The following is a 15,010-nucleotide window of genomic DNA, read 5'->3' as shown; positions in this document are numbered from 1 at the left end:
CTGGTGACCTAGTTGGTCACTTAATGCACCAGAGCCTCCATTTCTTTATGTTATAGTATTGGGACAATCATCTTCCACAATTGTTGGGAAGGTTCCAGATAACACATATAGAGAATGGTGGTGGCTCTTACATGGCGGCTGGTGGTATCAATCTGGCCCTTGTTGGTAACATTTTTTACCATTACCAGGAAAGATGACTTGGTTCAAAAGATAGGTCCAACAACTCAAAGTCAACTCCGGACTAGATTCTGATTCTGGTGTTTTGGGGGTAACCAACCATTTCAATTTGCCTGGGACTGGGGTGGGAGGGTGATTCTCAGGACACCAGATTTTCAGTGCTAAAACTGGAATAGTCCTGGGCAAACTGGGGTGAGTTGGTCACCTTAGCTATTTTGTTTATGTAGTATTGATGATAAAATATGAAATCTTTGCAAAGACAGTGTGTGTGTGTGTGTGTGTGTGTGTGTGTGTGTGACATGAACCTAAGCCTAGAGGTTTTATAAGATAAAGAACCACTCTAACTCAGTGTTATGGGAATGTCTCACTATGTATTATATATTGCAGGAAAAAAGTTCTTGCACCTTGAGGAAAGGGTCTTGATCTAGTTGCCTAACCTGAAAATGAAACCAACCAGGAATAAAATGTAACTACACACAAGTCCAAGCAAATGAGTTGAGACCACTGCTGCAGTTAGCTCATTACTAAAACTTTGAAGCGTGATTTATCTTAGTTTATGGTCTCTAAACTAGAGTGCCATTCTAATAATTGAAGGGTGAGAGGTTTTATTGTTTTAAACATGAACATACTGTATTTGGACCACCTGAACATTGATTTATTTACATACTTAGAAAGTAGGAATTGAAGCAAGGAATGGCTTTCCATATACCAAAGCTTCCCATATATCCTCATGAGGTTCAAGGCCAGCGTTATACAATCTCTTTGACTAGATGATTTTCTTTTTGCAGTTCTATGTATCGTCCAAATTACTTTTAACAGACTATGCTTCTTTGTTTTCTTGACTCAGAGTCTTACTAGCATGTAAAGATAATTTTCCTTCCCAAATGACTTTGCTGCCTCATTAATAAGTTCAGCGATGTCACATACAGCTGGTATAAAGATAGCTAGGTTAGATTGCTTGGTTAACCCCTTGAGCAGTCCTGAGAGTGCTGTTTTAGTTTAATATTTGTTTGCATGTTTGTAGGAAAAGAAAAGATAATTTGGTGAATAGCTTTGACTCTATTTTAACCTCAGAGGCAAACTTTACCTTAATTAAAAAGAAACTAGATCTAGAATGTATTCCAAGATCCAATGAGGATACATATATGTTTAACCACCCCTAAAGTTCTTTTGTTTTTTGCCTGGCTCTACACTAGTGGTTCTCAATCTGGATAAACTTTAGAATCACTGGGGATGTGAACAGAGGTTGGGAGGTGTGGCAATGGGAGGGATTTAAGAAATATAGAAGGTCCCCAACTTATGATGGTTTGACTTATGATTTTTTTTGACTTTCCAATGGTGCAAAAATGATATGCACTTAGCAAAAACTGCACCTCAAATTTTGAACTTTGATTTTTTCCCAGGCTAGCGATATGTGAAAAATAATTAAAAATACTTAAGGACAGTAATATGGGGTAGCCAATATAAAGAAAGCTAAATTTGAGGCAATGTTATCAAGAGTAGGGTTTGGTTGGGTTTAATTTTTTTCCCTTTCACACACACACACACACACACACACCAGGTGCTAGATGATGGATCGAAAAGATATATGGCAACATTCCTACTCTCAGGGAGCTAACTCTCTTGTTGGAAAGCTTATTTTTGTATATAATTGATAAAGAATAACTTAGAATATAAATCACCAAAGTGATTGCCTATTTTTATTTTGTATAGTTTTCTGACTATAAAGGTGATTATACCTATTGCAGAGAAGTTAGAAGTTAAAGAGTAGAAGGAAAAATAATGATCACCCCTAATCCCTGAGCTCTTCCTCTTTTGAGTTCCAATAGCAGCTTCCCTGCTGTCTTTCTCTCTCTGCTCTGGCTCCCTTTGCTCAGCCCACAAATGTGGTCAGCTCTCCCCAACTCACTTTCCTCATCACTCTAGTGGGGATAATTGCACTTACCATGTACGATTGCTGTGTGATGAAACGAGTTAATATAGGTAAAATGCTTAGAAAACAGCATGTAGCAAACACCATACAATTGCAATTTTAAAAATTATTACTTAAAAAAATAAACAAACAAAAAAACCTTTTGTTAGATCCTGTCGTCCTGTAACCACTGATTTAGCCTGGCTCCCTGACCTTGGTTGACATTGTTCTCTCCACTGTGATTAGGTTTCTGCCACAGTCCTGCAGAAATTGCTAACCTTACCATCAATCTCTTACTAGGGTGCTTACGTAGCTCAGCTGAGTCTCCACAGTCCCCTCCACCCAGCGTCCACCTGCCTGACAGCCAGGTCGGGTCCTTTTCACCTTTTCTGAAAATAAAAACCCAGTCTTTGAAAATAGATTTTAAGGTTGGACATCTCTTATCAAACTTTATCCTTGAGCATCTAGGCCTAAGCCATTCCATGTGTCTATCTACAGAGCCCTAATTTATTCCCAGGAAGCATTTTCTTTACAATGTTTATTCATCATCTGCCTTGTATTCCCATTGTGGATGAGTGTCTGCCCTTCCTGTTGGACAAATACAATGAGCCACTATATTTACCTTCGTGTCTCAAAAGCCTGTTTTATGGATGTTTATCATATCGAGTTCAAGTTCTGGGTCAGGGGGTTGGTATTGTTTAAGGCACTCACTATTTACTAGCCCGTGTTTTAATTATTAAGGTATATGTCTTCACTTTTCTACTATATTTTCAAGTCCTCAAGAGCTGAGAATTTGCCTTCCTCAGTAGTGATTACAATGCAGTGTTCAAAACTGTCTTGCATAAAATAGGGGCTCCCTAAATATGTCTGAAACAATAGTTTCCTCTGTCGAGTCCTTGATTCATTACCACATTCTCCCACATGGGTTAGCTCATTGAGCGTCACAGTGAGCCTCTAAGGAAAGTCCCCAGTTGGCAGAAAAGGACACAGCCTCAGTTGTGTTACCAGACTAAGGAAAGGACACACTTTGGTGGAACAAAGCTGGGCTCAAGGCCATGTCTTGTGATTTGAGATACCCCTGCTTTCTTTACTATGCCCTCCTGCTTGTGAGACTGAAAGTAACATCATTTCAGTAAGTAGCTTTTCCTGTGAGTGATCAGAATGGAGAACGTGTGGCTGGAGGGCCAGGGGAGCTTGGTGGAAGAGATGGGGCTTGCCTGAGAAGGGCTCAGAAGCGTGCCTCGACAGGGCATGCGGTATGATAGGTAGAGAGAAGATGAACGATGCTTTGGAAGATATAGTACATGAAGAGAAAAGCCCTATATGAAAATTAGCTTCACTATTTCTCATTTGAGTAAACAGCAGTACTTAGGTTTGGCAGAAAGCGTTGATTTTTATAGGAAACCCATGAATTGCGGCTATTCAAATTATAGTTGCCTTTGTCACCAGTATAACTGGACACAGAGCAACAGGGATGAATATGGTGGCCTCTGTAGGCAACAGAGCAGAACTGGGGCTTTTTATAATCTTTCACTTTCTTAAATAAGTCTTTTTATGGTTATTTATAATCCAACGAGGGTCAACTAACTTGGTGTTTTTCCTTTTTCTTTTGAAATAACTGCTCACAATAACACACCAAGGGTCTATCATTTAGCTTCTGGATATAACATTAAAGTTATTTATTTCTTGTCTTCTGTGTTTATAGTGTATATTTATGGACAATTTTATTATGGTACAAATCTGTAGCCAAATGACATTTCCCAATATTGTACCAAGAGACAGATTGCTACTGGTTACTCCTGTGATTCTTGTAATAACATTTTTACACCTTCTTCTGGCTTTCTGCAGCGTCCTGTCAGATAACAAAGCTTAAAAGAACATCTACAGTGATGAATGCCTTGTGGGGCTGTAATTTCTTTACATTTGCTTCTGAAACCAACCCTATGTAGCAAGTTATGCTTGGTGAGGCCCATAATTCTAGGTTGGTTATTCTTTTACTGCTTCTTATTTTGTTCTACTTGATTGCATAGGTCTCAGGAAATACACTATGTGCGTGCTGGTTTCCATTTGAGTTGCTCCAGCTACATTCTGCATTTTTCCCTGTCTCCCTTTTGAACTCCACTCGAGAGCTCATTTCACCGTTCAGAGCCACTTCAATTTCAAATCTTTTTTCCTGCACATAACACATCTTCCGTTCTTGGCTCTGTGCCTTCATTCTTGCAGCCTGAATCCATCGCTTAGGATGCACCCAGGATTCTCTTAGACCTTTATTTTTTAAAGTAATGCATATCTTTATTTATTGATCAGCTTTTCCCCCAAGGAAATGAAAGCATTGCCAGCTGCTTATGCCATTGACCCTTCCTAGCCAGCACCTGACTTTAGGCAAGCTTAGTAGCCTATTACTAGTATTAATGGAAAAATGAATTGGAATTTAAGTGGTAGCAAGTAACCTGTCATATCCCAGTGAAGACATCTTGCCTCTTGTACCCTTGTAGCTGGTGCCAGGGCACCTACTGTTCCTTATGACTTGATGGAATCTTCAAAGTGAAAATCCTTTGCAGACAAACAAACAAACAAAAAAAAAGGTTCTCCTAGAACCGTGCCATTCTACAACTGAAACTTGTTTACATTTTCCACTGCAGTAAATAGATCCCTGATTTGTTTTTCAGTGACAAAATATTGATGTAATAGGCAGCCTAATATAAGATAGTCATAAACAGTTAGACCTATTATTTATTTATTTAGCAAATGTACTTTAATGATACTAGTTTTCTCCATCCTTGGGTTAACAACAACACACAGATAACAGTTTCAAAAAGTTAAGTCATGCCTTTAACATAATTAAATACACTCCATGCATTATCAGGCCTCTGAGGTTTTGCTATCATTATTCCAACTGCCTTGTAACCCTTTCTGACCTTCTCTGCCTGTAAAATATTATTCATCCCTCAAGGTCAATTTAAAATGTCACTTCTCTGTGAAATGCTTTTGAATCCTTCTGGATGTATCAATTACTTTCGGTTTTCTGTCTCTAGAATAAGTTGTTTATGGTTCCACTTGTTTCCTTTAGGGATTCCTTTTAGGACAAAGTGTGCTTCACAGTTTGTGTGTGTGTGTGTGTGTGTGTGTGTGTGTGGTGGGGGAGGGGTGTATCTTTCTTCCTTGAGGGCAGGCATTATTTGGCCCTGAAAATTTCCTTAGTACCAAGTACTGTGCTTTAAATATAGTATTGGTTGAATATTTTACTCATAACGAATATACAAAATGATGGCTGTGGTAGGTATTAAAGGAAGTATGGGAGGGATGATAAATGATTGAGGTCCCTAACCTGTGAGAGTTTAGAATCTGAGACAAATTTTGATCTGGATGGAACCTCAGGAAAATATAGAAATGAACATTACGACCACTTTTAGCTACAAAAAGCACCACAAAGGTAAATGTTCAGACACAGTTCACTCAATCAATGCACCAAGTTTGATCAGTGCAATGGGCAAATCTAATCAACTCGTGTAGGACTTCTTTAGCTTGGGAGTTCATGAAGAAAATAATAGTGAAGGATTAGGTGCACAGTGAAATGGAAAATGTACACTGTGCATTTTTGTGTGTGTGTATGTGGTATGTGGTGTGGTGGTGGTGGTGGTGGTGGTGGTGGTGCGTGTACCGAGAAACAACCAATTATAGGAAGTACATTGGCTTTGGTATCAGATAAACTCAAGCTCAGTTTTGGCCTGCCATCTGGAGTTTCCCTTTGCAAGTTATTTAACATCTTTAAGCCTCACTAACCTTACCTGGCAATAATAATGAATTGTGTAGATTAAAGGAGTAACTTCCCTTTTAAATATGAAACATAGTTGCTGGTATAGCAGAAACATCCCGTCTTCCACTTCCTCCTTATATTGCACTTTAGAAAAAGTCCTGGAAGCACTGGTGAAGCCACTGGTCCAGACAGACTGGGAAAATAGTACCAGTCTGATCCTGAGCCTCTGCCACCCTCCTGGTACTTCCTAGTCACTCTTCTTCCCCTGCTGGTCCATCCTGGATAGACCACTGCCTGGAATTACAGACTGTACTAATGCTAGAGCCCTTTCAGCTTGTAAGGGCTTTCAGTTCAGTCTTTAAGAACAAAGGCTCTTTATCACCTGAGCACATGTCAGTTGCTGTTGCTATTCCTGGCATTGACCATGGTTTCAGGGCTGTTTGAAATGCAGGAATGGCAGGAGGCAGAACTCCTCTGTGGTTGCCCTTCAGTGCCTCTGGAATGTCTTACATGCCTAGGCTGCTTTGTGGTTAGAGGGTTGGTAGTGAGTTTACAGTCCTACATGGCTTTGGGTGAGAAAAAAGAATGTCTTTCAACGATCAGGAGCTACCTGGAAGAATCTCCCCCAGTTACTCAAATGTTTCAGTATAGTTATTTTCTCTTTCGAGGTTACAGCAGTTAGAATTAAAATCTGCCATCTTGACTTCAGGGCAAAGTGCTTACACCTGGGCTTTGGTTTATCCTTTGTATGAGCTACATGATTGCATTTAAATTTTGTGAAAGAAAATGTGTAAGTACTTTAAGTGATGTGCATTTGTGGAAGTTGTAAAATGGGAGTATGACCATAACTTGTGCATAGAAAGGGGACTGGAAGAAAACATTCTAAAATGTTAATGGTGAATTTGTCTCACTGAGTGATCTCTTCTTTTTTCTATGTCTATATTTTCTACTTTTCTATAATGTTCACATATTACTTCTAAAACAAAGAATTATATACATACATACATACATATACATATATTCATATACGTATACTATATGTATATACTTACAGGCAGATGTTTCATTGTTTCTACAGTGATTGGTGGAGTTGTCTTTTTTTTTGTATGGGTTCAAAATTCAGTCAATAAGCAGATGTATCTCTTTTATCACAAGTGACCATATACTTATGCAATTCTCTTTCATTTTCACCTAAGTTTCTTCACCAGGAAAACAGAATGGTTGCAACTATGTGGTTGGATTGATGTAAGGTACAAATGAGATTAGGGTGATAAACATTCTTGAAAAACCATGGGACACTATGAAAGAGAAGTTCTTATTGATGCTGAGGTGAGCTTAAACAGCTTATGAGGGGCCGTTTTGTAGGAGGAAGAATCAAAAGTGTAGCAAACAACCAAAGATGTAAGTATGGAAGGGAGAGGGGGTTTCTGATTGATTTACTTTGATATCTACCAGTGAGTTTTTCCAATAGTTGTATATTGCCTAAGAGTTTTCAGCTTCTAGCACCACCACATACTTTTTTTCTAGATCTAAATCAGTCATCATTTCCTGCAGCTGAGTGGGATTGAGTGGGAGAATTAAGTAAAGTGAGAAAATTTATACCTAAAATTTATTAAGTTCCAGGCACTATTTTAAACTCTAGTTTAATTCTTATAGTATACCTATAATGCAGGTGCTTGTATCATTCATATTTACAGGTAAGGAAACTGAGTCACAGGGAGGTTAATTATTTCTCAAGGATCTCTCAGATAGAAATTGGTGGTGCTGAGATTTGAACCTAAGCAGTCTGACTCCAGAGTCCACACCATCAGCCTTGGGGGATAGCTTAAGGCTCAAATTGATGATAGTGAGGGAGGACAGGGTGGTTGGCTCACTTATTCCGGCAGAGTTAAACTTAATTATTCATTTAGTGTCTCTTCTTCAATAGTCTTTTATGAACAATCAGAGTGCATTTTATTGGCATTTATTCTGAGAGCAACCCTAAAATGAAATCAATTATAATACTTCAATATATACATATGGAAAACAACCAAGAATGGAATATTAGGGTAAAGACTGGAAATCAAATTCTAGTCTGATTTCTTTGCTTAGGTTTCAAATATCAGGATTACACTGCCACCTAGTGCACACAAACATGTTTGCAGAATGTGAAAGCTAGTCAGCGCATGTAAAATTTCATGGGATGCAACATAAAACAATGTTTATTAAGGGTTTTTTCATAAAAGAGAAAGAGCAATTTCAGAACCAAGAACCTCTCTCTATTTCATTGATAAATGGTAACAGGAAATTCAGGAACACATTTTATATTCTTTGGTTGATAAATGGTATTAGTGCAGACGGGAAGCTTTGGGTTTCTGCACTTCGTTCAACCAAGTAAATTTCTTAATACCGGTACATGTCAGTAAGGAAGTCAATACAATATTTTTCATGAGCACAAAAGTTCCCAGTAGGTCTTACGGTTTCAACTGATAATTATTTTAAAAATTAAACAAAAAACAACAAATGAACAAACAAACAAACTCATAGATACAGACAACAGAATGGTGGTTACCAGAGGGTATGGGGGGCGGGGTGGGTCGGGCGAAGAGGGTAAAGGGGATGAAATACATGGTGACAGAAGGAGACTAGGCTTCTGGTGGTGAGCACACAATAGAGTGTACTTATGTCATATAATAAAGTTGTACACCTGAAAGTTATATCATGTTACTAACCAATGTTGCCCCAATAAATTTAATAAAATATTTACTCAGCAAATACTTACGAAACACTTACAGTCTGCGAGTCAGTTGTAACAAAGGAGGGGTAACAACGGAGGTGAAAACATGATCTGTTTTTCACTGGACCAGCATCTCCTGGGAGCTTGTTAGAAACGTAAATTCTCAGACCCACTTTAAATTTCCTGAATCAGAAACTCTGGAGGTGGAGCCAGTGACATGTTTTTAAGGAGCTGTTCAGGTGATTCTGATGTAGCTTTGGGAAGCCCTGTTAGAAAAGTAGGCTTTCCAGCTTGTAGAGAAAATGCTGGTGGGTCAGCATGTGAGGTTTATTGGAAGAAAACAAAGAGGCTGAGGACAATTTGTGCTACAAACGGAAACTCCACGAGTAGCAAATGTAGCAACAGCTCCTGGAAGCACGTGTGCCATGGAGGGGAATTGATTTCTTTCTTCCTTGGGGAAAATAGAAATGTTCATATTTCAGAGGAAGCAAAAGTAATATGCCACAAAGCTTGGGGTTGGGGTGGGGCTTATGTTAAATAACACATTCTCGTTTTAATGCTCCATGGCAGGAATATATTTATTTGTGAGTGATTTCAGAGAAAAATAGCTATCATCATGGGGCTGTATTTGCTTGCCTGTGTATGATTAGGCTACAATTACCAGTATGGAACCAAAATAAGCAGATTAAAATTAGAGCTTTGATTGTAGGGACATTTCTTTACAGTAAATCTGAACCCAATGCAAAACTGTGGGTATCCTAGTTTTAGCAACTCTCTGATTGTTAATCAGCTTCTCAGCCAGAGATTTCTATGGTAAATTCCAGGCTCTAGCTGTGAGTAATCTGCAGCATCTTCACACAACTGATATGTGCCACTAGACATTTTGAGTCTTTTATTTTTAAAGACAAGATAGACAGAAGACAGAGTAAAATTAGATACCATTAGGAAATTAGTTTTTAAAGCACCTGTTTGTTTTACTCTATAAAGTATGTAAATACGGAAGTCATGGAATCTTTCATTGATGTTATAAGTTTATGGCAACTTGACCTAAAAAGAATACTTTCAAAATAATATAGTTGTGTTAAAACTAAGGAACTTGTCCTACTATTCTATGAGTTTTATGGGGCATCCCAATTATTGTACCCATACCAGGAAGAAAGAGAAAATATATCTCTTGGCATTTCTAGTGCCTAGTTTGTTCCAATCCAATGGTTTTTAAAAACATGTGTTGCAACCCATTAGCTGGTACTCAATCAGTTTATCGAGTTGGTCACCATCACTGAAAAATGAAATAGAATAACACAGAAACTAGAGTGCACTACAATTACACAGTAAGTATTGTCTTCTGAAACTTTTCTTTCAGTGGTGCATATGTTTACGCATTGATCAAATCCATTCAATCCATCCTTTAAGCAACACCAGAACCATCTTTCTGGAGAACACATCTAAAGACGCAATTCTTGGCCTCAAACTCTGCTCTCGTTTCCATAAATAGCCAGAATAAAGTCCAAACTCTTTCTTAGGTTTTCAAGATTTCTTATCCACACAATCCTCCTCCCTATCATTTCAGAAAAACGACATCACCATCTACTCAGTTGCTCCAGCTCAAAGCCACGTTGTTCTGTTTGTCCCTTACCCACTCCTTTTCCAATCTACCCGATCATTCTTCCCTCTTCACTCTCATCTAGTCTGAGTCAAAGTTTACCATCACAGGGAAGCCTTCCCTGACCCCTCAATCTAGATCAGCTTCTAAACCTACTCCTGCCTTTCTCTAGCACATGTTGCCCTCTTTTGTATTTTTATTACAGTTTCCACTGAAATTGTCTTGTTTATTTTTGTAAATGTTTTTAGTATCTGTCTTCCCACCGGCATGTATGCACCATGGTGGCAGAAATCTGGTCTTTCTCTGCTGTATCTCTGTGTTGAGATCAGTGCAGGGCTTATAATAGAAGAAGAGTCACCAATAAATATTTACCAAGTGAAAGAGTTCCTGAACTAAACTTATGGTTTCTGAAATATTCTTTTACCTTTTTGTCATGGTACCTGCTGTTTCCGCTGCTCCAAATGCACCGTAACCACTTGTTGTCTTAGTAGACTTCTATTTATCCCTTAAGATTTCACCTTTTTAATGAAAACTTTCCCAGTGCTTTGGGACTGAGTTCATACTTGTTCTCAGTGACGCTACAGCCTTTTTCACTCACTATGTTGCCGTCGTTTTCATATTGGACTTTTCCACTGAGATATGAGCGTCCTCAGGGCAATGTTGTGTTTATTCACATTTTCATCTCCTCAACCCCTAACACATACTTAGTACATGTAGTTATTCAATGAGTGTTTGTTGAATGACTGAATAAACAAATGAAAGATGATCAAGAAAGATGATTATTTGTGATGATGTTCCCTGATGTAAACTGTAAGAAAATAAAATTCTGGATTTATAGAAAGGGAAAAATTAATATGTATGCATACTGTGTAGAGCAGTGTGTGTATGTGTGTGTGTGGATGGGGGATAAAGAGGGGTAAAGCACAATTATTCTGTATAAGATATTTCTATTCATAACATGGACCATTTGAAATATCAAGCTGTCTTAGTGCATTTACAATCTGATATGATGGACCAGATTTCATTTCCAGATCGTTTTTCAAAAACAGAACTGTTAGGTACAGTGTTAATGATGAAAAAGCTTATGTGTCTATGATTTTAGGGTATAACCTGACCCAGCCCAGGATAGTGTAGGGTTTGCACTATTCTCTGTGAGAATCTAATGTCATGTTAGGATATATGACTAATAGAAAATGCAGGTGGAAGGAGAAAAATTGTGTCCTTAAATACATATATAAATAAAATGTGCGTGCATGTGTGTGTGTGTGTGTGCGCGTGTGTGTGTATGAAATAAAAATATCTTATTTTCTCTGGATTTACATTTTTTTCTTAATAGAGCTATTCCTTGTTCTTCACCACCTTAAGTAAAATTCACAAGCTGGAAAGAAGCCAAACCACTTATAAGCAAACCTATTTTCTTCTCTATTATCTTCTCTTTTATTAAAAGGGCCCCTTCATTTGCCTTCAGATTCTAGCTGTAGAAGAATCTTTCAAGTGGAAGGGGAAGGAGGGCAAAAGCAGAGGTGAGACCTCTAATCCTTAGCAAAAGAATTTCTCGAACCTTATTTATATAGGCAAATATGCGTCTGTCTCTTCTTTTTTCCCAGAGTAAATAATATTGGACGATCTGTATTGCAAGTAAAGAACTTCAGTAGAGAAGATTCTTTTGGAAAATGCCCCTTTCCTTGTGGATCTAGGGCTGGTTTATCTTGTGTGATTTTAGGATTGCAGGGAAGACCCAGCTGCACAATTCATCCTCTGAAGTCCTACCACTAGTGGTTCAGTTCTTTGGGTTAATAAACCACTCCATTTAAATATAGGTGCTGGTTGACTGACAAGAATAAGCTAGACTTATGCAATTCTAGCCTAAATGGCTACCCTAGGGAATCATAATTTTGATAGATGGAAGGAGAAGGACAAGGTCTTGTAGAAAACCCCAAATGATGTGAGGAACTGGATGTCCCTATGCCAGAGGGAGACAGGACTACACCAGTAGGTTATGAATAGAAAAGGAATGGTGACCTATATGTTCAAGTTTGCCTCATTCACAGCGTATCATGGCAAATTCTCCAGTGAGCTGAGAGAGGCAGAAGAATAAAGGAACTTTTTAAAAACAAACAAAAACAATACTCTTTATTTTGCAATTAAATAAAAAGTAATTTACAAATTAAAGAAATTTGAAGGAAGTGAAACTACTGTACACTGGATACCATGATTTATTAAGATCATTGAATATTTTGACTCTGAATGTCCCTGTTTTTGGACAGGACACTCATGTCCTCATGAGCGAGTGGGGTGGGATCTCTCTCTCTCTGTCTCTCTGTCTCTCTCTGTCTCTGTCTCTCTATTCAGGTTCTGGAAGGAGGGTGGGTGTGTGTGACATGGTGCTGACAAAATCGCTCTCTATAGGTCTGTACTCCTTGTAACGTGCTCTCAATTTGTTTATAGAGGATAATATACTGCTTATTGCCAAAGATACTATGCTCAGCTCTGGTAATTATAGAGTTTAAGAAGAAATAAGAACTAGGGGGCTTGACATTACATGTTATCAAGACGAAGTAGAGAGCTAACTTCTATTGAGTAATTAGCTGTGCAACTTTGGACAAGTTACAAGTGACTTCATTTTCTGTGCCTCAGTTTTCTCATCTATAGATTAGGAATCATTTTAATCTACCTTATAGTGTTCTGAGAATTAAATACCATTAGGCTTCAAGCATTTTCAACAGAGGGGCACATAGTGAAGTGTTAGCTATAATGACAATAACATGGGGAATAATGACTCTTCTCCTGAGGCAAGCATTCAATTCTTTGCCCTGCTGTCTTGTTTGGTTCTCAAAACAATTGTTTTAGGTAACTTTCTTCCTCCATTTTTGCAATTAAGGTAACTGAGTGACAGAGAGATTAAATAACTTGCCCAAGGACATACAACGGGTAAGCTTCAGAACAAACGGGAATTCAAACCAAGGTTGGATGGCCACCTAGACTCCCCTGAGCTCCCACATGTCTGCTTCCAGTGAGCCCCTCTTTACCTCAGTCCTCTGAAAGCCTCCACTGTATTCCTATAGCAGCTCTAAAAGCTTCCTCTGTATTCCTATAGCAGCTTGCCTGGGTTTTTCTGGTGAAGTTCTCCACATCCTGATTTTTTTTTTTTTCTTTTCAGCAAACTTTCCTTTGCTAATCCCTCCTTCAGTGTAACGTTGTAGCTTTGGGGACACACCCCTGGCTAGGCCGCCTTCCCCCCACCCCTTCCCTCTACTTTGGTTTAAAGTGGCACTGGATGCCTCTGTTTCACTCCCTTTGCTATTAGCCCTGACGGGGCAGGAGAGACCAAGGCTGAATCCAGAACTCATCAGTCCTGGGGTGATAGAGAAGGGGTATTGGGGGAGTACTGACTCCCCTATAACCTCTTCTTCATTGGGTCTGTCGGCAACAAAAGAAAACTGATTGGAAAAATGAAGAACTTCTGGTAAGAATTTGACACTGGAAAGAGTAGTGGGGAGTCTGGGTTGGGGGTGTTTGACTCTAGGGTCTGTGTTGTTGCAGTGGTGATAGGATGAGAGGAGTGAGGGAAGAGGTGAGAGAGACAGAGAAAGAGATAGAGAGAAACAGATGAGAGAGTAGGATGGGAAAAAGAAACATGAGAGACAGAAGAGAGAGAGCAAGAGACAGCCACCAAAACGGAGAAGCAGAAAAGCTAAGATGAGAGAAAACAGTGACAAGGAAATAAGTACAGAAACACTGAGAGATAGAAACAGAGACAGTGAGAGAAAACAACAACAATCTATGACTGTTTTAGAGTAGGAGGTGTAAATGTGAGAATTTATTATGTCTGTCAATAAGATTTCAAACTAAAAACGAGCAAACTAAATTATACCGAGATTCGATCACCTACATTGATTAGGTTTACCACGTTTAAATATATTAAAGTCATCCCCATCTCCTGTTTGAGACTCCTGTTTGTCCTGTTGTGAGAGACTCCTGTTTGAGTCATTTTTCTTTTCTCTTCCAGGAAAATTCCAGTTTTCTTCTTTGCATACAGTTTCCTCGGACGCTGGGCATCTGCAACTGTCAAGCGTCGCCCAAGTAAGGGCCACAGCTACTAGATTTTGAAATGCCACTTGTTTCCAGAAGGGAGCAGGCAGGGCGGTGGCTGAGTGAGAACCAGTGAGGCCCCCACGGTCCTTCACATCCGTGCTCTTCAGTCCTGCTCTGGCTCTGAGTGTGCTCTCTGGCTGGTTTTTTGTGGTCAATGCCGGGTGTTTAAAAAAGAGTCCTGGCTGTGATCAAAGTTGGCAGGAAAGCCAGTCTGTGCTACAGTGCTTAGCATAGTGCCTACCTGGTTCAGATGGGGATTCCAATGTTGGATGGATGGATGGATGGATGGATGGATGGATGGATGGATGGATGGACAGATGGATGGATGGGTAGAAGCCAATGATCTGGGGATTGGGGCAGGTAGAAAGAGTATATTTAACGTATTGGGATGGCTGGGCCCAAGCTTTATAAATGTAAAATTCTTTTTCTGAAGTCTAGGAAATCTCTGTCATCAGATGAGTGTCATCAGGGCAGTGAGGTTGGACAGTTACAGGAGGCCGTCAGTGGTAGTGAAAAAAACCACTACCTCCCTGTAACCTTCCATTTGCATAAGGAGCACCCAATTTCACTGTAGGATTCCTCATCAAATTGAGCATTTAGTTCTTCTCATGATTTTCTTCTTCTCGTTACTCTTCTCCATTTTAGGATATAGCAATAGTCTAGTTGGGAACCTTATTTGATCTCTTAGAATGAATTTATGAAATCAAATGTGTTCAGTATATTTTATTTAGGATTAGTGAATCCCAAGAC

At 39.1% G+C, this 15,010-nt stretch overlaps 2 protein-coding genes across 3 annotated transcripts in view; one reads left to right on the top strand and one right to left on the bottom strand.

Moving 5' to 3' along the window:
• FAM135A (family with sequence similarity 135 member A) overlaps nucleotides 1-15,010 on the bottom strand; it is a 461,750-nt gene that overhangs the window by 175,623 nt on the left and 271,117 nt on the right. The gene's annotated exons all lie outside the window — the stretch shown is intronic.
• Nucleotides 3,110-15,010, top strand: part of COL9A1 (collagen type IX alpha 1 chain) — a 100,241-nt gene continuing 88,340 nt past the window's right edge. For both annotated transcript variants that reach the window (XR_012496642.1, XM_074333167.1), the window contains exons 1-2: nucleotides 3,110-3,221; nucleotides 14,175-14,248. Coding sequence is in view for 1 of the 2 variants with exons in the window: in XM_074333167.1 (XP_074189268.1) it covers nucleotides 3,145-3,221; nucleotides 14,175-14,248 (151 nt within the window). In the remaining variant the exon portion in view is untranslated. The remainder of the gene's footprint in view (nucleotides 3,222-14,174; nucleotides 14,249-15,010) is intronic.

Source organism: Rhinolophus sinicus, linkage group LG05, assembly GCF_036562045.2.
Source record: "Rhinolophus sinicus isolate RSC01 linkage group LG05, ASM3656204v1, whole genome shotgun sequence".
Classification (NCBI taxonomy): Eukaryota; Metazoa; Chordata; class Mammalia; order Chiroptera; family Rhinolophidae; genus Rhinolophus; species Rhinolophus sinicus.
Note: the sequence above shows the minus strand (reverse complement) of the source record. Positions and strands in the feature narration are given on the sequence as shown.